The 21915-nt window shown below is 45.3% G+C and overlaps 1 protein-coding gene across 6 annotated transcripts in view; it reads left to right on the forward strand.

Moving 5' to 3' along the window:
* Positions 1-329: 329 nt before the first annotated feature.
* B4GALNT2 (beta-1,4-N-acetyl-galactosaminyltransferase 2 (SID blood group)) overlaps positions 330-21915 on the forward strand; it is a 62886-nt gene continuing 41300 nt past the window's right edge. The window contains exons 1-6 of one of the 6 annotated variants that reach the window (XM_066263878.1): positions 330-450; positions 12516-12713; positions 14456-14587; positions 17085-17191; positions 19093-19130; positions 21705-21885. In XM_066263878.1, the coding sequence (XP_066119975.1) occupies positions 12541-12713; positions 14456-14587; positions 17085-17191; positions 19093-19130; positions 21705-21885 (631 nt within the window). In that variant the 5' untranslated portion in view covers positions 330-450; positions 12516-12540. Of the gene's footprint in view, positions 451-2165; positions 2397-12512; positions 12714-14455; positions 14588-17084; positions 17192-19092; positions 19131-21704; positions 21886-21915 lie in introns of those variants that run through there. The other 5 variants (XM_066263880.1, XM_066263875.1, XM_066263874.1 and 2 more) reach the window with 5 other exon arrangements.

The raw sequence follows: 21915 nt of genomic DNA on the forward strand, positions 1-21915 counted from the left end.
CAAGGCACATACAGGAAGTAACTACTATGAGTTGATGCTTCCAGCTTCTTCCTCCTCATTCTCTCTCTCCCTCTTTCTCACTCTCTCTAAAAATCAATAAATGAAATCTAAAAAAAAAAAAAAAAAAGTAAGAAGGAAAGGAAGGGATCGTGATGGTGGAAAACTATTAGAGGTGGGCACAGGGATTTTGTTGTTGTTTTCAGGGATTACCCACCGAGGAGAAGAGGTCCCAGCTAGAGGTTAGGAGTTCTGGCGAGCAGCGCAGGAGCCGGCAGGCAGGGGTCCAGCAGGGTGCGCACCGGGTTCAAAGCGCGGTGCGCGGACCGGCTCTGGCAGCTTGGAGAGGGAGAAGGCAGAAGGAAAGCGGGAGTGTCGCCGGGCGCTCCTGGTCGGTGAGGGAGCACGGGCCACGCTCCTTTCCAGCCTCTCCTTGCCCTTGACCATTCAGAGGTGGGTAAACCTCTGAATCCACACCGCCCTCGCAGAGAGGCCCCCTTCTATTAACTCGGACCTCCAAGGCGGTAGAGCCTGGCGGGCTTGGGGCCTCCCGACCATGGCGCAGAAAACGCGGGACTAGCCGTAGGCTGCCGAATCACCCACAGGCGGGTGAAATGGCAGCTCTGGCACTTAGTAGCTAGCTGATCACTCCAGATTGCCTTGTTATAAAATACTGCAATCCGCGGGTTACATAGAGACACCACGTCCAAATGAATTTTTGAGGAGTTTATTAATTAGACGACTACCTACCCAGGGTTCAATCCCAAATTATGTAGAAAGTCCCTACCATTCTGTGGCTGATTTTATAGATCAAATCACGTACCGGTTGGGGAGGGGCTCGTAATCCCTTTGTCTCTAGAGGTATAGTTACTCTCATGACTTTAGGGTGAGTCTGAATATAGGACTTCTTGATTAAGGTACATAAACTTTTTTTCTAAAGGCTTTTAAGAAAAAAAGTGAAAGGATTCTCAGATAAGATCTGTCTTCCTTCCTGTGTAGTTAAATTGATTTATCTGACACAGTTGCCCTTTGCCAAGAGGAGAGAGAGACAGAGAGAGAGAAGGGGGGAGGAGCTGGAAGCATCAACTCCCATATGTGCCTTGACCAGGCAAGCCCAGGGTTTCAAACCGGCGACCTCAGCATTTCCAGGTCGACGCTTTATCCACTGCGCTACCACAGGTCAGGCTTTTCTTCTTCTTCTTCTTCTTCTTCTTCTTCTTCTTCTTCTTCTTCTTCTTCTTCTTCTTCTTCTTCTTCTTCTTCTTCAACAGAGAGAGAGAGAGAGTCAGAGAGAGGGATAGACAGGAACAGACAGACAGGAACGGAGAGATGAGAAGCATCAATCATTTTTTCGTTGCGCGTTGCAACACTTTAGTTGTTCATTGATTGCTTTCTCATATGTGCCTTGACCGTGGGCCTTCAGCAGACCGAGTAACCCCTTGCTTGAGCTAGCGACCTTGGACTCAAGCTGGTGAGCTTTTGCTCAAACCAGATGAGGCCGCGCTCAAACTGGCGACCTCGGGGTCTCGCACCTGGGTCTTCGGCATCCCAATTCGACGTTCTAACCACTGCGCCACTGCCTGGTCAGTCCTGACTTTTCTTCTTTAATATAATGTTGCTGCCTGACCTGTGGTGGCGCAGTGGATAAAACGTCGACCTGGAAATGCTGAGGTTGCCGGTTTGAAACCCTGGGCTTGCCGGGTCAAGGCACATATGGGAGTTGATGCTTCCAGCTCCTTCTCTCCTCTCTCTCTCTCTATCTCTCCCTCTCCTCTCTAAAATGAATGAATAAATAAATTTAAAATGATGTTGCTAATGCTAAGTTTTACAGTCCCTTGGCACCTTATCACAGTCTCATTTTCCCTTTCCTAAAAGGTCGGTCTAATAAGGGCACTCCACTTCTTAGGGCTGGTTGGACGAATAAATGGCACAATGTAAAGAAAGCGTTTAGCGGCAAGTTCGTACTTATATAGTATCATAAACAGGGACTGTGGTCATTATTATCACCATTCCCAGCTCTCCAGGACGTGGGCCAGTTCGCTGGTTGTTCGCCGTGAGGTTTGGTCGTCTCCTAACGACTGTACGATGTTTGGATAGACTGGCGCGGAGCTGCGCTCGCCAAAGACCCAGGAGGTGGGCGGGGGTTGATTGTGACGTAAGGCTTGGGGACCGACCCAAGCTCTCAAAGTCTCCTCCATCGGCCTCACGCCCAGAGAATTTGCTGGCAATGGTGCCAGGGCCGTGCGGTCCGCGAGGTGGCTGCTCGTTTTGGCTCTACCAGCTCGGCCCATCCAAGGCGGCGTGGTTCGCAATGGACGTGTGCGGGTGAGTGTCACCGGAGCGGACAAAAGTGGGAGATCAAATTTGGACAGACCCTTGCACGGTCCGAGAGCTGCCAGGTGCGGGGACCGCGAACACCAGGGCCGGGGGCGGCGAGGGTTGGTCTCTAAATTCAGTCCAATCCCCCCCTCCCCACACGTAGGTGGGCAGCGGGAAGGGGACCGCCTGTCTATGCTGTCGCTGCTCCCCAGGAAACACTGCTTTTCCAGTTGGAAATTTCGACCTGGAGGTTGTTTCTCGTGACCGGGAATGTGGAATGCAGCTTTCGGAGCGCAGGGTTTGTGTCTGTGGGCTTGGAACCGGAGGCTTTCTGACCCAGGGGCCGATCGCCGAGAGGACGTGGGTCCCACTTACCCCGCCTGGGGAGGGGGTGCGACTCTGGACCGTGGAGGAGCTGAGGCTGCGTCCCTTCCGCGGCTTCAGAAAACACCCGAACAGGAAGGGATTTTGGAAAGTCGATTTTCCGCTCGCGCAGAAAGAGCATTTGTTTTTTGTCCCCTAAAGTAGCAGTCTCCAACCTTTTTTGGGCCATGGACCGGTTTAATGTCAGAAAATATTTTCAGCCAGCCTTTAGGGTGGGACGGATAAATGTATCACGTGACCGAGATAACCGTCAAGAGTGAGTGTTAGACCAGGGGTCCCCAAACTTTTTACACAGGGGGCCAGTTTACTGTCCCTCAGACCGTTGGAGGGCCGGACTATAAAAAAAACTATGAACAAATCCCTATGCACACTGCACATATCTTATTTTAAAGTAAAAAAACAAAACGGGAACAAATACAATATTTAAAATAAAGAACAAGTAAATTTAAATCAACAAACTGACCAGTATTTCAATGGGAACTATGCTCCTCTCACTGACCACCAATGAAAGAGGTGCCCCTTCTGGAAGTGCGGCGGGGGCCGGATAAATGGCCTCAGGGGGCCGCATGCGGCTCGCAGGCCATAGTTTGGGGACCCCTGTGTTAGACGGATGTTAACAGAGGGCATCTGGTCATTTTTAAAAAAATAAAACATTGTTCAGACTTAAATATAAATAAAACGGAAATAATGTAAGTTATTTATTCTTTCTCTGTGGACCAGTACCAAGTGGCCCACGGACTGGTACCGGTCCGCGGTGGGGGGGTTGGGGACCACTGCCCTAAGTAGTAGCATAACAATTAATGGGGGAAAGGAGACTTGGAGGTCTACCTTAATGTTTAAAAACTTAGAAGGATCAGAAATATAGTGTGTTCCTTTTTATCCGAAAGTTTCTTTTCTTTGTATTTTTCAAAACTGTAGCAATCATTTAGCACCGACAAAAAAGTCATTGCATGAAAACACGTCTGTGGGATGATGTTTTAGGAGCATCATCTCATAAAATGAAGTATAGTTTGTTCAGAGGGTGAGAGAGAGGAAAAAGGAAGCGGCCCGTGTACCCATCATATGTCCCTGGCTAAGACTTTCTTTCAGCGGTTTCCTTCCCCAACGTTGCCCCACCCCACATTCCTTACCTCGTGACCAGGGAGACCTGGCACCGTGATAGAAAGGGGTGCCAATAAATTCAAAGCCTGCAAGTGCTTGGCAAACTTGACTTTCCGTGCACAATTGGACAGCAGGAATGAATGGTGCACAGAAGGTCTGGGTTTTACCTGATGTTTGCTAACCAGATATGTCTAGCATGTTAAGGCTGCTGGCTGTTGTGACCTTGAGGGAAACTAAAGTTCCGCCTTCCCAAGAAACTTTAAAAAAACTTGCTTTTCCTTCTAAGTTTTCTTTTTCATTAAAAAAAAAAAAAAGTCTGATTTTGAAATGGGTACTTCTGATTTGGTTCTTCCAAGATAATGAGTTGAAGACTGGGGCTGATGGATACACTTCCTAGTCCACTCATGTGCTTATTGGCTTCAGGCTTCGTTCTCCATGTGAATCAACATGGGCATCTCACAACAGGCAGCTGGCTTCCCCAGAGCCAACTATCTGAGAAAGAATGTGCCACCAAGACGAAATGTGACTTTTTCTGTTTGCATATTGGTCACTCAGACCAATGTGTGGGAGGGCTTCTTCTGCTCTCTGCTATTGGCCACATAGGCCAGTGTGGGAAGGAAAAGGTTACACACAAAGATGTGACTACCTTGGAGGCTACGTTGGAGGCTGACTACCACAGGACGTTCGTATCTAGTTTTATGAGTGAGTTGGGCTGTGGTTTTTCTTTCTTATCATATCCTTGTTAGGTTTTGGTAATATGTTTATGCTGTTTCACGAAATAAGTTGGGAGGTGTTCCCTCTTTTCCTATCCTTTGGAAGAATAGGAAGTAAAATGAAAATTAAAAATTGGCATTGTAAGATTATTTAGAACTTTCTATTTTTGCTTGTGCTAGTTTTTGTGAGTTGTATTTGTCTCTAAGAACTTGCTTATTTTCTTTACATTTTCAAGTTTATTTTTTAAAAGATTTTATTTATTGATTTTATTATTATTCATTTTTATTAGAGAGGAAAGAGAGAGAGAACAGAAGGAAGAGCAGGAAGAATCAACTCCCATATGTGCCTTGACCAGGCAAGCCTGGGATTTTGAAATGGCAACCTCAGCATTCCAGGTCGATGCTTTAATTACTGCACCACCACAGGTCAGGCTATTTACTGATTTTAGAGAAAGGAAAGAGAGAGAGAGAAAGGGGGGGAAGGAGCAAGAAGCATCAGCTCATAGTAGTTGTTTCTTGAAGGTGCCTTGACTAGACAAGCCCAGGGTTTCAAGCTGACAACCTCTGCATTCCAGGTCGACACTTTATCCACTGTGCCACCACAGGTCAGGCGCATTTTCTTTCTTTTTAAAACATTTTATAAATATATTCATTTTAGAGAGGAGAGAGAGAGAAAGGAGGGAGGAGTAGGAAGTATCAACTCCCATATGTGCCTTGAGCAGGCAAGCCCAGCATTTTGAACCAGCAACCTCAGTGTTCCAGGTCAATGCTTTAACCACTGCACCACCACAGGTCAGGCCATCAGACACATTTTCAAGTTTATTGGCACAAAACTATTCATTTATATTTTTCTATGACTTCTTTAATGGCTGTAAGGGTCAAGTGATGCCCTCAATGTTCCTGACATTGGTGATCTGTACCTACTCTTATTTTTTCTTGATCCCTCCAATAAACTCATTTAGTTTAAAAAAATTAGACAGCTTTGGATTTCAATGATCCTTTATAATGTGTATTTCCTATCTCATTAATTTCTGCTCTCATTTTTATTATATTCTTTCTACTTCGAGCCCCATTTGTCAATCTTTTTCTAATTTCTGAGATAGATGTTTAGCTTCCTGTCTCTTGGATTTTCTTCTTTTCTAATATAAGCATTCAAAGCCATAAATTTCTCTCTCTCTTTTTTCCCTTTCTGCTTCCCAGATATATTCAGTACAAACTTACACAAACAGGATCCTATCACATACACCATTCTGCAACCTATATACTGTGTTTTTCTTTAAGACGTATTTAATGTCTCATTGGGGGAAGCTGGATGAAGGGTAAATGGGACTTACTGAACTATTTTTTGATACTATAAAAGTTATTTATTCACTATACACAAAATATGTCCCCTATACAAAATGTACATGTAAGTCACTAAGAAGTATTACTTGGTGAACATATTCTCAATTACAGAACATACTAACTAGTAGGAATAATAGCTCTCTGTCTGCCTCAAAATAATCTAATTCTAGCACCCAGAGTCTCTTTTGTATCTCATGTAAAGTTATATACTTCTGGGGAAATTATTTCTCAATACATGTTTGAGGAGGCAGAGCTAACAATTTAATATAACTCTAGTATAATACAGTTGCAGTTCAATAAATCAGTTTATCACAAATCAAAACATCATTTCTCATTATTGGTAATGATGGGATGCAAACAGAAATACCAAAATCTTTTAAATGGTAGGTAACTACAAAATTACTTATCTTTGATAATACTATCAGAGTCTCTTGGGCTTTATAATTACATTCGTCTATAAATGGTGTACAAGTTTGTCACAAAAAATACACCTCAGACAAAACAATGAAGTCATACTGTAATGTTATTCACACGATTGTGCTCAGTAAACATTTACAGAATCAATGAATTTTATATATTTTCTCCCCAATTTCTGCGTAATTTTTGCTCATAGCAAGGGCTCAGTAATTGTTGCTAAATATACTGACTAGAAAAGAGGTGAGAAGAAATGGAACCTCTTAATCGGATGTCCAGTATTATAATTAGATTTAACCTGGGAATGAGTATTTAAAGATGTAAATGACGCATGACAGGCGGATAAATGATCTCAGATGTCAACAAAGCAAACCATTAAGCAGAAAACACTGGCGCTGAGTAAAGGCAAGATTTGTCAACAGCAAATAAAGAACTTATTTTAAGAGATAACCAAGAAGCCTGACCAGGTGGCGCAGTGGATAGAGCGTTGGACTGGGATGCTGAGGACCCAGGTTCGAGACCCCGAGGTCACCAGCTTGAGTGTGGGCTCATCTGGTTTGAGCAAAAGCTCACCAGCTTGGACCCAAGGTCCCTGGCTCGAGCAAGGAGTTACTCAGTCTGCTGAAGGCCCGTGGTCAAGACACATATGAGAAAGCAATCAATGAACAACCAAGGTGTTGCAATGCGCAACGAAAAACTAATAATTGATGCTTCTCATCTCTCCATTCCTGTCTGCCTGTCCCTGTCTATCCCTCTCTCTGACTCTCTCTCTGTCTCCGTAAAAAAAAAAAAAAAAAAAGAGATAACCAAGACAAAATTTAGATGGGACCATACCTTCTCACCTCATTCAGTGTGAGACAGACCAGTAGAGGCACTGCAAGAGACTATGGCTGTCTTCCTTGATATTCAGACATCTTCGTTTCCAGCCATTTATTATGGACCTGTTACCCATGAATCTGTATAAACCTATTCAGATTTAGGGATTCGTTTCCACAAGTACAAAGTTGAATTTCCTTTTATTTGTCCTTAAATGCTTACTTTCAAAACTTGAGGAGACTTCAATTATTCCATGTAGTTTCAATAACATTCTTCTATCTTTTCAGACAAGAGTTGAAGTGTTTGTACCGTATTCACACTGCAGCATTTTCCAGCCCCCCTTTGGTCACTTGAACTGCCCTTCTTTGGTTCTTTTTCCACTTCCTCAGAGCTTTCTTTAAGTGTAGTAAGTAGAACTGTACTGGCTATTCCAGCTGCAGGTTGCTTTCCTCCCCATTGATTTGTGCTCTGACCTTGGCATATTGGGATGCTGCTCTAACCCAGCGTTTTTTTTTGTTTTTGTTTTTGTTTTTTAAAGAGAGAGAGAGAGAGAGAGAGAGAGTCAGAGACAGACAGACAGGAATGGATAGATGAGAAGCATCAATCATTAGTTTTACATTGCGCGCTGCAACACCTTAGTTGTTCATTGATTGCTTTCTCATATGTGCCTTGACCGCAGGCCTTCAGCAGACCGAGTAACCCCTTGCTTGAGCCAGTAACCTTGGGCTCAAGCTGGTGAGCTTTTTGCTCAAATCAGATGAGCCCATGTTCAAGCTGGTGACCTCAGGGTCTTGAACCTGGGTCTTCCGCATCCCAGTCCAACGCTCTATCCACTGCGCCACCGCCTGGTCAGGCTAACCCATTGTTTTTGTTTGTTTGTTTGTTTGTTTGTTTTGTATTTTTCCGAAGAAGTTGGAAACAGGGAGGCAGTCAGACAGACTCCCGCATGCGCCCGACCGGGATCCACCTGGCATGCCCACCAGGGGGCGATGCTCTGCCCATCTGGAGTGTTGCTCTGCTGCAACCAGAGCCATTCTAGCGCCTGAGGCAGAGGCCACAGAGCCATCCTCAGTGCCCAGGCCAACTTTTTGCTCCGATGGAGCCTTGGCTGCAGGAGGGAAAGAGAGAGACAGAGAGGAAAGAGAGGGGGAGGGGTGGAGAAGCAGATGGGCGCTTCTCCTGTGTGCCCTGGCTGGGAATTGAACTTGGGACTCCTGCACGCCAGGCTGACGCTCTACCACTGAGCCAACTGGCCGGGGTTAACCCAGTGTTTGTTTTTTTTTAATTAATTATTATTTTTTTATAACCCAGTGTTTTTTAACCACTGGTCCATGGACTGGTCCACCAGAAATATCGTGTTGATCTGTGAAAGAGTTAACCACCCTGATGCCATATGAAGATTACAGACTCAATGATCCGTTTGCTTATATGCTCAGGGTGAATTCTGCCTTAGCAGTCCCCAAAATAATTCTCTTATTTTCACTGGGCAGCAAGTATAAAAATGTTGAAAAACACTGCTCAAAACCACTGGTCTTGCCTGACCAGGCAGTGGCACAGTGGATAGAGCGTCGGACTGGGATGTGGAAGACCCAGGTTCAAAACCCTGAGGTTTCCAGCTTGAGCGCGGACTCATCTGGTTTGAGCAAAGCTCACCAGCTTGCACCCAAGGTCGCTGGCTCGAGCAAGGGGTCACTCGGTCTGCTGAAGGCCCGCGGTCAAGGCACACATGAGAAAGCAATCAATGAACAACTAAGGTATCACAACAAAAAACTGATGATTGATGCTTCTCATCTCTCTCCATTCCTATCTGTCTGTTCCTATCTATCCCTCTCTCTGACTCTCTCTGTCTCTGTAAAAACAAACAAACAAAAAACCCAAAAAAACCCCACTGGTCTTCCCTGGCAGGTTGGCTCAGTGGTAGAGCATCAGCTCAGTGGGTGTACATCTGGGGTTTGGTTTTCTGTCTGGGCCCACAGGAGAAGTGACTATATGCTTCTCCACCCCTCCACTTTCCTCTTCTCTCTCTCTTGCTCTTCCCCTCCCACAGCAAGGGCTCTATCGATTTGAGCATATTGGCCCCAGGCACTGAGGATGGCTCTGTGGAGCCTTCATCTCAGGTGCTAAAAATAGCTTGGTTTGAGAGCGTGGTCTCAGAGGGACAAAGCATCAGCCCCAGATGGGAGCAGAGGGTGCCTGGTGGATCCTGGTCGGGGAGCATGCATGCGGGTGTCCGACTATCTCCCCTCCTCTCACTTGGAAAAGAAAAAAAAATTAAATTAACCCCCCCCCCCCCCACTGGTCTAACCAACTGAGCTACCTTGTTAGGCTCTTAAGTACTTATTTTTGCATCACTGTGAAGCTGTGTTATAAACCAGGCTAAAATGCTTACTTGTGAAACACAGATTTGGGACTTTGTTGAAGAGGGGTGTATATAGGTCTTCAACAACTTTCTTGTTTGTTTGTTTTTTTTCACTTCAGAGGTCTATTTATTTATTTTTCAAGATTTTATTTATTGATCTTACAGAGAGAGGAAGGTTGGGTAGGAATGAGAAGTATCTACTTACAGTTTCTTCACCTGTTACTCACTGACTGCTTGTATGTGCCTTGGCCCAGGCCCACTGGCGGCCTCAGCACTCCAGGTGAGTGCCCCACCCACTGTGCCACCCTACAGGCCAGGCTAGAGGTCTATTTAGATCATCTTGTTTTTCTAGAAAGTTATCTCTGACCTAAGTGTTCAAAATCTAGACTTCTCTAGTGTTTCAGCTTCTTCTATTTGCTCTCTTTTTCTCCCCTTTCTTCTCAGTTCATAAACCACTCAATACCTCTGGTTCTCAAGTCCTGGGGAAAAATTCTGGTAGATTGGCCTAGTTCTTCATCCTTAGTCCAGTCAACCATAACCAGGGGAGTACAATGGAATACAAACTAGGCTCGTAGGTTGTAATCTCTGTGGCTCAGGAGAAAAGTCTTAGAGAAGGGAGGTTATAAAATACCAGCTATCCCCAAGTTGTCTACTCAGTGCTTAGATTTAGTAATTATTCAATCTTAGGGTTTTTTTTTTTCTACTTTACCACTTTCTACTTGCATTGTAACTAAGTTCTTGTTTCTACTTTTTTTTTTTTTTTTTTTTGAGGAATAGGGGGAGGTAGAGAGAGAGAAACATCTGTTTGTTGTTCCACTTATTTATGCATTCATCAGTTGATTCTTGTATGTGCCCTGACCAGGGATTTAACTCACAACCTTGGTGTATCGGGACAGTGCTCCAACCAGCTGAGCTACCAGACCAGGGCTTGTTTCTAATACTTTTCTTAGATTTATTTTGTTTTTCTTTTTCAAACTTTTTACTTGATTGGTCAATTTATATTTTTGTCTTGTGATTAGATATTTGTATTTCAAACTTCAAAGCTTCTTCTTCTTATAGTTTTAGCGTATTCCACAGTGTTGGTGTGTAGCATCTTTACTATTTTTATGTGTTTGTTCTGCTGTTGTCCTTGATTCAAGATTTGCTTTGGAAAGTTTATTTTGTTTGTTGTTCTTTTAACATTATTGTGGGTGGGAGTTTCTTAGTAGGTTACTGATCCTGCTGTCAGAGTATATGATCCGAATGGTTTCTACTTTGTGTCCAAATGTGTGATGTGTGGCCGGTTTTTTGTTTTTTGTTTTAATTAATTAATTATTATTTTTTTTACAGAGACAGAGAGTGAGTCAGAGAGAGGGATAGACAGGGATAGAGAGAGATGAGAGGCATCAATCATTAGTTCTTCATTGCGCATTGCAACACCTCAGTTGTTCATTGACTGCCCTCCCATATGTGCCTTGACCATTGGCCTTCAGCAGACCGAGTAACCCCCTGCTGGAGCCAGCGACCTTGGGTTCAAGCTGGTCGGCTTTTTGCTCAAACCAGATGAGCCCACGCTCAAGCTGGCGACCTTGGGGCCTCGAACCTGGGTCCTCTGCATCCCAGCCTGATGCTCTATCCACTGCGCCATCGCCTGGTCAGGCTGTGGCCGGTTTTTATATATGTTCTAAGAACTCTTTCACAGAATATAAATTCTATCATTTATTTGCTCTACTGTTTTTATATAATAATTAATTTTTAAGAGACAGAGAGAGGAAAGGGGAGAGAGAGGAGAGAAGATACATTTGTTGTTCCCCTTAATTGTGCATGCATTAGTTGCTTCCTGTTTGTGCCCTGACTGAGGATTGAACCTGCAACTTTGTTGCTTTGGGACAACTGACTGAGCTACCCAGCCAGGGCTATATATATATTAGAGAGAGAGAGGGACAGACAGGAAGGGAGAGAAATGAGAAGCATCAATTCTTCATTGCAGCACCTTAGTTGTTTATTGATTGCTTTCTCATATGTGCCTTGACCGGGGGCTCCAGCCTCTTGAGTGACCCTTTGCTCAAACCAGTGACCTTGGACTCAAGAGAGCAACCTTGGGCTTCAAGCCAGCAATCTTGGGGTTCAAGCCAGTGACCATAGGGTCACATCTGTGATCCCATGCTCAAGCCCATGATCTCGGGGTTTCGAATCTGGGTCCTCAGCATCCCAGGCCGACACTCTATCTACTGTGCCACCACCTGGTCAGGCAGGTCTTATATATTTTTTAGACTTCATCTGTTAGGGATTAAGATGTTAGAATGTTAGATATTAGATGTGAGAATTTTAGAATTTATGACTTTTTTTGTATTGGACTCCTGTTCTTATATCCTGCAATTCTTTGCTTTGTGCATTTTAGTGATATTATTTAGTGCAGTGGCCCCCAACCTTTTTTGGGCCATGGACTGGTTTAATGTCAGAAAATATTTTCACGGACCGGCCTTTAGGGTGGGACGGGAAAATGTATCACGTGACCGAGACAAGATGGATGTAACAGAGGGAATCTGGTCATTTTTTAAAAATAAAACATCGTTCAGACTTAAATATAAATAAAACGGAAATAATGTAAGTTATTTATTCTTTCTCTGTGGACCGGTACCAAATGGCCCACGAACCGGTACTGGTCCGTGGCCTGGAGGTTGGGGACCACTGATTTAGTGGATAAAGTTCATGACCCCTATGTCTATTTTGTAGGTCATGCATTCGATAATTATAAGTGATCCTTCTTGTCTTATTTAATACCTTTTTTTTTTTTTTACCTTGAATTAAACTATGTTAACATTAATATTACAAACTTTATTTACTCTTTTCTTCCCCTTTGGAATATTTTTGTTCATTCTTTTATTTGTGATTTTTCTGAGTCTCTTTGTTGCAACTTGATTTTTTTCAACTTATCAGAAATAAATTTTGGTAAATGGTATAAACTATAAATTTAACTTACATTTTTTCCTCAAGTCACATTTGCATATAGATTACACTATCAAGTTATTTAATTCCTAATCAAGAAAATAAATTTTAACAGCGTTTGCTATTTTGTGCCCCAGTAGATCTAGATTTCTGTGGCTCCTCAAGATGTCCATCTTCATCGGAGGAGTTGGCATGGTTTTATTTCTGTTCACCAGTGTGTACATTCATGGCAATTTCAGCCTCCAGCCACAACAGCCTCGTCCTGCTCAGGCCGTCCTGGTCCCGAAGCTTCTACCTGAGGAACGTCTCAGGAGCCTCTTTACCTACGACGGAATCTGGTGAGATATCACGTGTTCTCTCGCTTCCACCTTGGTCTGATGTCTCCCTTGCTCCTCCTACGGTTTGCTCTGTCCTAGTGTTTTATACAGGTGGTTCCCTACCTTCCTGAACTTGTGTTGGTGGCTAAAGTCATTCCTATCTGTGGGACCAGGAAAGGGCTTGGTCTCCAAGGCACAGTCTCTGTTCTCTGCAACACTCAGCAAAGTCCCTTAAAACCTTGGAGGACCAGCCTGACCAGGCGGTGGCACAGTGGAGAGAGCGTTGAACTGGAATGCGGAGGACCCAGGTTCGAGACCCTGAGGTCGCCAGCTTGAGCGCGGGCTCATCTGGTTTGAGCAAAAGCTCACCAGCTTGGACCCAAGGTCACTGGCTCAAGCAAGGGTCACTCAGTCTGCTGAAGGCCCGTGGTCAAGGCACGTGTGAGAAAGCAATCAATGAACAACTAAGGTGTCGCAATGAGACTGTCTCTGTTCCTGTCTGTCCCTATCTATCCCTCTCTCTCTCTGTACCTGTAAAACAAACAAACAAACAAAAAAACCCCCCAAAGCCTTGGAAGGCCCATTTAACTGCTGCCTTTTTGTCCCTCTAGCCCCCTCTTCTGGTGGGACTGAGATGCCACTGGCATTCATCTCCACTACCTGGTTGTGCTCTTTACTGCTTATTTTTGCATCACTGTGAAGCTGTTTTGTAAACCAGGCTGAAACTATTTACTTGTGGAACAGATTTGGGACTTTGTTGAAGGGGGGACTACATAGGTTTTCAACTTCCTTACTTTTCTTTCACTTTAGAGCAGTGATGTGATTCAAATAATTTAACAACTGGTTCTCTGCCCTAAAAGACCCTTTTTTTTTTTTTTACAGAGAGAGAGTCAGAGAGAGGGATAGACAGAGACAGACAGACAGGAAAGGAGAGATGAGAAGCATCAATCATTAGTTTTTCATTGCGCATTGCAACACCTTAGTTGTTCATTGATTGCTTTCTCATATGTGCCTTGACCGCGGGCCTTCAGCAGACCGAGTAACCCCTTGCTCGAGCCAGGGACCTTGGGTCCAAGCTGGTGAGCTTTTTGCTCAAGCCAGATGAGCCTGCAAGCTCAAGCTGGTGACCTCGGGGTCTCGAAGCTGGGTCCTCCGCATCCCAGTCCGATGCTCTATCCACTGCGCCACCGCCTGGTCAGGTCATATTGCTTCTAGATTGGCGTCCTCACTTGCAATTTTTTTCACATATGGACAGAATGAGCATTACTACGGGCGTTTAGAATACACTGTTGCACAGATGAACATTAAAAAAGAGTAAGGAATGTAAACTTGTGATTTCCACATTGGGCAGCTGCCCAGGCGTCCACCTTGGAGAGAACCCTCAACCCTCATTACAAGTGCCATTTTAACAACCGGTTTGCCGAACTCAACAAAAAATCAGGTATCAGTTCTGCCAAACCGATGCGAACTGGCTGAATCCCACCACTGGTTTAGAGGTCTATCTGGATCATCTGTGTTTAGATCATCACAGAAGTTTGGTGCAGGAGATAATTCAAGACAGAGGGGTCTTCTTCCTGTCCCCCTTTCCCCCCTTCCCCGTGTCTCTTTCAGGAGCCACTGCTGAGATTTCAGGGTCTCAGCCCAACTAGGACAGCAGGTCTGGGAAGGAGAGTTTCAGAACAACACATTGGATGAGGCCTCAGGTCCCCCTCACCTACCACCCACCCACGCAGTAATATTCACACTCCGCTTGCTTGTTTTAGGCTGTTCCCGAAAAATCAGTGCCGATGTGAAACCAAACATCAGGGCTACAACTTTCAGGATGCCTATGGCCAGACAGACCTCCCTGCAGTGAGGGCGAGGAGACAGGCTGAATTTGAACACTTTCAGAGGAGGTAATACAGACCGTCTGTGAGGGCTCTTGGGTTCTGCAGAAGAGTGAAAGCTCTCTCTCCTTTGTCCTGAGGGTGTGGGTTCGAAGAGGGCAGGAGGAAACTTCTTCTCTTCAAGGTCCCTGGGAGGAACAATTAGAAATAAATCAAGGAAAGACAACTGAAAAAAATAGCTGTTAAATGAAGACTTATAAGCTTTGCATGTATAAAAACATTTCACAATTAAAAAGGAGCTAAGGAATGAAGATGGTTTGAAATGTCACTGTGGTGTTGTGGCACACCCTCCATGCACCCAGGATGTTATTGACTTTGTAGTCTCACCAAGTTGCACTATCTTATTCATGTATATTGAGAACATACTGTCCCCTGCTATGTGCAAGGCCCAGCGTTAAAACACTTGGGTATATTGACCAGAATTACTGATTGAAGAGAGCTGACGTTGATTCTGGCTGGCTTATGTCAAAGAGATTTGTGGGAAGGATTTGGGACCTCATCCACAGGTGGTAGGATGGCCAGGCTGAGAAATTAAGATACAATGGAGCACACAAGGGTTGGGCAAGCCCTTCCATCCTTTTTGTGTGTGTGTGTGACTTTTTTTTAAATGAGAAAGAGAGTGAGAGACAGACCGAAAGGGAGAGAGATGAGAAGCATCAACTCATAGTTGTGGCACTTTAGTTGTTCATTGATTGCTTCTCATATGTACCTTTACCAGGGAGCTCCAGCGGAGCCATTGACCCCTTGCTCAAGCCAGCAAACTTGGGTTTCAAGTCAGTGACCATGGGGTCATGCCTATGATTCCATGCTTAAGCCAGTGACCCTGTGCTCAAGCTGTTGAGCCTCTACCCAAACCAAATGAATCTGTACTCAAGCTGGTGACCTCGGGGATTTGAATGTGAGACCTCAGCATCTCAGGTTGATGCTCTATCCCCTGTGCCCCTATGCTTATTTCTACTTTTGATATATACTGCCAAACTGCCCTCAAGAGAGCCTATATTAATTCACACTTTTATGAAGAGTAGGTAAGCATAGAACCTTGCATTCAGACCTCTTATCTAACCAATACTTGCTATCCTCAGAATTAACTTTAATGAAAAGGTAGTTATTTTTTTAAAGTTGTATTTCTCTGATTGATATGAAGCTGAGCATGTTTCATATATTTATTTTCCATTTGTATTTTCTTTCTGTTAATTGATATTTGTGTCCTTTTCCATTTTAAAATTTTGTCTTTTTTGTATTCCTACAAATACTCACTATGGTAGTCTAATTTCTCTTCCCAGTAATCTGAATGGTATTTTTGCTTAAACTGGACCCCTGAAGGCTACATTTCAACCTTGTTACCTTCTCTCAAAGAACAAATCTCACTAGATTGTGTTATGCTTTTGCCTTTGACTGAAGGTTGTTGTAACAACAACAAAACCATCTGAAAATTGTCACTATGTTTGCTCTGAAAATGCAGAGATAACAATCACTCCTGTGATATATTTTATTTTTAGTTCAGAACCAGGAAAAGTTACTTACTTTCAGGAGTCTGATCTCCTTTCTCTCAGAGAATCATTTTATACCCTGGCTACTAAGCAGTATACGTGTGGCTTCGGCATTCAACTATTGCAGCTGCATTGGCCAGTGTGATCTGATTGTTTTGGTTCTTCTTTTTTCTGGTCATGATTTCTATTTATAAATTTTTTAGAGAGATCGAAAGAGAGAGAGAGTGAGAGAGAGAAGGAGAGAGAGAGAGAGAGAGAGAGAGAGAGCGCGCAATGGGAACATCAAGCTGCTCCTGGATGTGCCCTGACCAGGGAATCAACCTGGCGCCCTCTGCGCTGGGAAGACCCCCAACCGACTCCAACTGAACTATCTGGCCAGGGTTTGATTGATTGATTGATTGATTGATATTTAGAGAGACAGAGAGAAAGAGAGAGAGAGGAGAGGGGGAGGGGAAACATTCATTTGTTGTTCCCTTCAGTCATGCCTTCATTGGTTGCTTCCGGTGTGAGCCCTGACTGGGGAAGGAACCGGCAACCTTGGTTGTTTCCAGATGACGCTCTTAATGACTGAGCTAATTGGCCAAGGCCATGAGTTTTATTTTTTACGTGCATTGTTGTAAACAGCCTCAATCCTTTGTGGAATTAGAGGCTGGGAATAAGGGGAGGGGTGGAGATGGAGGGGAGATGGGGACGATCTACTTTCCATCTCTCTCCATTGGCAGCACAAGGTTTTGGGCACAGACCCACTTTAAGAACTAACTAGAGCTCTGCCAGGCCAGATAGCTCTGTTAGTTAGAGCATCCTCCTGAAGCACAGAGGTTGCCAGTTCGATTCCCGGGTAGGGCACATACAGGACCGGCTCCAGCTCGATGTTCCTGTCTCTTCTCTCTTTGTCATTCTCTGTCTCTCTGTCTCTCCCCCTCCTTCCTCTCTCACTAAAATGAATAAATAAAAATTAAAAGAAAAGAACTGGGAGGGGCATCATGGCAGATGCTAACTGTTCTGTTTCCCTGCAGAGAAGGGCTGCCCCGCCCACCGCCCCTGCTGGCTCCGCCCAACCTCCCCTTTGGGTACCCTGTCCATGGTGTGGAGGTGATGCCCCTGCATACAATTCCCATCCCAGGTAGGTGCATCCCCATCCTGAGAGGGCTGGGCAACTTTCCTATTCCTTCCTTAGCAAAAGGAAGGAACAGAAGGGAACAGTCATTCATTGAGTGCCTGCTCTGTACCCAGCACAAGGCAGGAAGTTTGACATGATTTCATTTGATGTTAGTGTCACGGTTTCCACCACTGGAGATCACCCTGAGTAGCTGTGACTCCCCTGGGGCTATGAGATAACACAGAAGAGGACAGGTATCTGTGTGTCTCCCTGAGGAATCTTAGGATATAATTGACTTCTTGGTGTCCTACAGCATCACGGGAGCAGCCAAAGCATGAGCCCATCTCCAGGGAGTGGAATGTTCATGTTGATTAAACTCTTAGGCATGAGGGCCTGGGCTGATCCATGGTGAATAAATACTTGGCTCCCCTTTGGGGCTGGGTCTGCACTGGTGCCCCCAGTCCTCCCTGACACAGGGGGAGTTAGGGTATGCAGGGGGCCCCCATCAGACCCGAGGAAGGAAGTATCCATGCTGGTCCTGGCTCTCTGAGTACCCACAGGGCTTCCTACGTCCCCATTCTGGAGAAAGAGCTGATCATGAGGGTGCTCTGGCTGAGACACAAGCGACACTGTTTTCTAGAAATGAAACATTTATTTCATTTTTAAACAATTAAGAAGCCTGTGCTGAGCATGCCCTTGCTCAGAAACAAACAAACAAAAAAACAAAGAATAAAACCTCCTTTCCATAAGGGATTTTTACACACTCTTCTATTTTATTTATTCATTAGAGAGGGGGGGGGGAGGAGCAAGAAGCATCAACTCCCATATGTGCCTTGACCAGGCAAGCCCAGGGTTTTGAACCAGCAACCTCAGCATTTCCAGGTTGACACTTTATCCACTGTGCCACCACAGGTCAGGCCACACTCTTCTAGTTTAACATCACAGCCCTGTGAGATAAATATTATTATGACAATTTCACAGATGAATTTAGTAAGTTATCTAGGGCTACATACGGAGGATATGCTTAAACTAGAACTTGAGTTAGTCATATTATAAGAGCAGAGATAAATGCTAAAGTAATACATTTGGAGTTAATTGTTAGCGGCTTTGAATAGTCATTTAAAAATGAGAGCCCTGACCGGGTGGCTCAGTAAATAGAGTGTTGTCCTAGTGCTACAAGGTTCCAGGTTCAATCCCAGGTCAGGGCATATCTGAGAAGCAGCCAATGAGCACACAAATAAATGGAACAACTAAGTGGAATAAGTTAATGCTTCTTCCTCTCTCTCTCCCTTCTTTCTGTCTGTCTCTCTCCTTCCTTCCTTCCTTCCTCTCAAATCAATGGGGAGAATCTGGATGATTCATTTTTTATTGTAGTAAAGTGTACGTAACAAAATTGACTTTTTAACTATATTTAGTGTATAGGTCTATTGCATTAAGTACATTCACATCGTTCTGCAACCATCACCACCATCTGTCTCTAGGACCTTTTCATCTTCCCAGCTGGAACTCTGTGCCTATTTAACATTACCTCCCCTCCTCTGCCTCTGGCAACCACTATTCTACTTCCTGTCTTGCTGAATCGGACTGCTCCAGGTGCTTCATATAAGGATGATTCTTTATGTCCCCATTGCTTCTTTCCCTGCAGTAAAAGAGCTACCTGGAAGGGACTGGGTTAATTCATAGCACCCATTCAAAGCCAAGGGTAATCACCAGAGGTTTTAGAACCACTGGTAGGACCACGGAAAGCAGAACCCTGGAGAGAGGGGAGTGTGTCAGCAAACCCTGGATAGGAGGGGACACTTGAAGGGACTCTGGAAGGATATGGAGTCAGTTAGGAAGGTGTGGGCCTTAGAGAGCCCTTGGAATCCTCTCAGATGGTGTTTTTTTGTTTGTTTGTTTTTTGTCCTTTTCCCTGTGTCCTCCAGGTCTCCAGTTTGATGGACCCAATGCCCCCATCTATGAGGTAAGAGTCCCCTTCCCAGTCCTTTTGTATTATACATGGCATCCTATCCTTGGCTCACTGCTCATCCTCTTCTCTCTAGTGGTGGCTAGTCTCAGATTTTTTTATTTTTTTTTGATGAAGACAGAGAGAGAGTCAGCAAGAGGGATAGACAGACAGGAAGGGAGAGAGATGAGAAGCATCAATTTTTCGTTGTGGCACTTTAGTTGTTCATTGATTGCTTTCTCATATGTTCCTTGACCATGGGGCTACAGCAGACTGAGTAACCCCTTGCTCAAGCCAGCGACCTTGGGTCCAAGCTGGTGAGCTTTGCTCAAACCAGATGAGCCCGTGCTCAAGCTGGCGACCTTGGGGTCTCAAACTTGTGTCCTCCACATCCCAGTTCAACGCTCCGTCCACTGCGCCACCGCCTGGTCTGGCTGGTCTCAGATTTTGATGGAGATTAAATTCAGATAAAATATCAGACAAGAGTGTGAGGTGGGGGGAATGGGGAAGGGTGCCTATGGGAGGGACAATTTTTCTGGCCACAGGCATGGCTGGAGTTCCAGGGGGGACTTCCAAGACCATGCCAAAGCGCTGAGCCACCATGGTGGCTGCTTCTGCTGCCACAGCCTTCGCTCCTCGTGCAGGGACGCCCTGTGCCTGCCCTGCCTTCTCTACCCAACAGAGCTCCAATCAAGGTCTTCTGCCAGTATATCTAACTGGTGGGACATAAATCACATCAAGAACCCTAACTTAAAGGAGCCTGGGAAATCGAGTTTTAGTTTTCTCACCTGTGCATACTAAACCGAGGTTGAAATGGGTGATAAGTGAGCAAAGCTGCTCTACCCTCCCGAGACCTCCTCTGCTCCCAGCCCCAGCAAAGCCACCCACTTGGGTCACTTTCTCAGTATTCTGCTGTCCTCTTCACAGCACTTCCATGTGCCTGAATGACCTATGTGCACTATCATATTGCCTCTCTTATTCACAACTCTTTTTCCAGTGACAGTAATGTAGAGCTCAGAAAATGCCCATTGACTAAAGTGTTTTCAACAAGAGTGACATAATCTAATCCACTTTTCATGAAGATAACTGGCCAGTGCAGAAGACATGGAGGCCAGAGAAGAGGGGAGCATTAGGGAGTAACAACGGGGATGCAGAGCAGTGGACCAATTCCAGCTCCATTTTGGAAGTAGAACTGACAGGACTCAGTAGATTGGCTTGTGGTGTGAGGGAAAGGGCGGAACAGCAAGGACTTCCACATGGGGACAGGAGCAGTTGAGAGGATGAAGGTGCCATTCAGGAGGCAGGGAGAACTAGGGAGAGTCTGCAAAACAGGCTTATAGAGAAATAGCAGCCTGATCAGGTAGTGGTACGGTGGACAGAGCATTGGCCTGGGATGCTGAGGACCCAGGTTCCAAACCCCGAGGTTGCCGGCTTGAGCATGGGCTCATCTGGCTTGGGCGTGGGCTCACCAGCTTGAGTACGGGGTCACTGGCTTGAGCAAGGGCTCACTGGCTTTGCTGTAGCCCCCCCCCCCCATCAAGGCACAAATGAGAAAGTAATCAGTGAACAACTAAGGTGCTCCAACTACGTGTTGATGCTTCTCATCTCTCTCCCTTTCTGTCTGTGGGTCCCTCTTTCTCTCTCACTAAAAAAGAAAAGAAAAACAGAAAAAAGAAACAGCAATAGTTTGATTTTGAAGATATCTGTTTGATTTGCTTGTGAGACTTCCTAGCAGGGCAACCCACCAGGTGGCTGGATCTCAGAAAGAGATAAGCTGCAGGCAAAGATTCTCATACCATCAGCACGTAGATAGTTAAAGCCCTGGTAACAGATGAAATCTTTTAGCAAGAAGATATTAGAAGGCCCTGGCCAGTTGGCTCAGTGGTAGAGCATTGGCCTGGCGTGCAGGAGTCCCGGGTTCGATTCCCGGCCAGGGCACACAGGAGAAGCGCCCATCTGCTTCTCCCCCCCTCCTCCTCTCCTTCCTCTCTGTCTCTCTCTTCCCTTCCTGCAGCCAAGGCTCCATTGGAGCAAAGATGGCCCGGGTGCTGAGGATGGCTCTGTGGCCTCTGCCTCAGGCACTAGAAATGGCTCTGGATGCAACAGAGTGACGCCCCAGATGGGCAGAGCATCGCCCCCTGGTGGGCATGCCGGGTGGATCCCAGTTGGGCGCATGTGGGAGTCTATCTGACTGCCTCCCCATTTCCAACTTCAGAAAATACAAAAATTTTTTTAAAATTTAAAAAAAAAAAAGAAAAGAAGATATTAGAATAAGAAAGCCCTGAAAAACTCCATTTGGAGGTCTGTAGAGGAGGAGGAGTTGGCAAACTAAAGTCAAAAGGAGTAGCCAGTGGAAGTAAGAAGAAATCCTGCAAGCCAAGTGATAAGAAGGGGAAAGAAACTGCCCTTGAACGCACCAGGCCTCAGGTTTCTCTTTGCTGTGACTAGAGCGGAGACCCCTTGCAGACTCTAGCCACCAGAGCACCCATGACGCTCCTTTTCTCACCCTAATATGCTCTGCCCTCTGCTGGCCGTATTGGGTATGATGTGCCTTTTCTTGGATTTAGTCTCTTTGGATTGCACCCACCCTAGGTCACTCTGATGGCTTCTCTGGGGACACTTAACACCCTTGCTGATGTCCCAGACAGTGTGGTGAAGGGCAGAGGCCAGAAGCAGCTGACCATTTCAACCAGAGACCGGAAGCTTTTGAATTTCATCCTCCAGCACGTGACCTACACCAGTACGGTGTACCAGCACCACAGAGTGGATGTGGGTGAGAACCTGTCCCTGGATGGCAAAATGC

This window comes from Saccopteryx bilineata, chromosome 2 (genome assembly GCF_036850765.1).
Source record: "Saccopteryx bilineata isolate mSacBil1 chromosome 2, mSacBil1_pri_phased_curated, whole genome shotgun sequence".
Lineage (NCBI taxonomy): Eukaryota > Metazoa > Chordata > Mammalia > Chiroptera > Emballonuridae > Saccopteryx > Saccopteryx bilineata.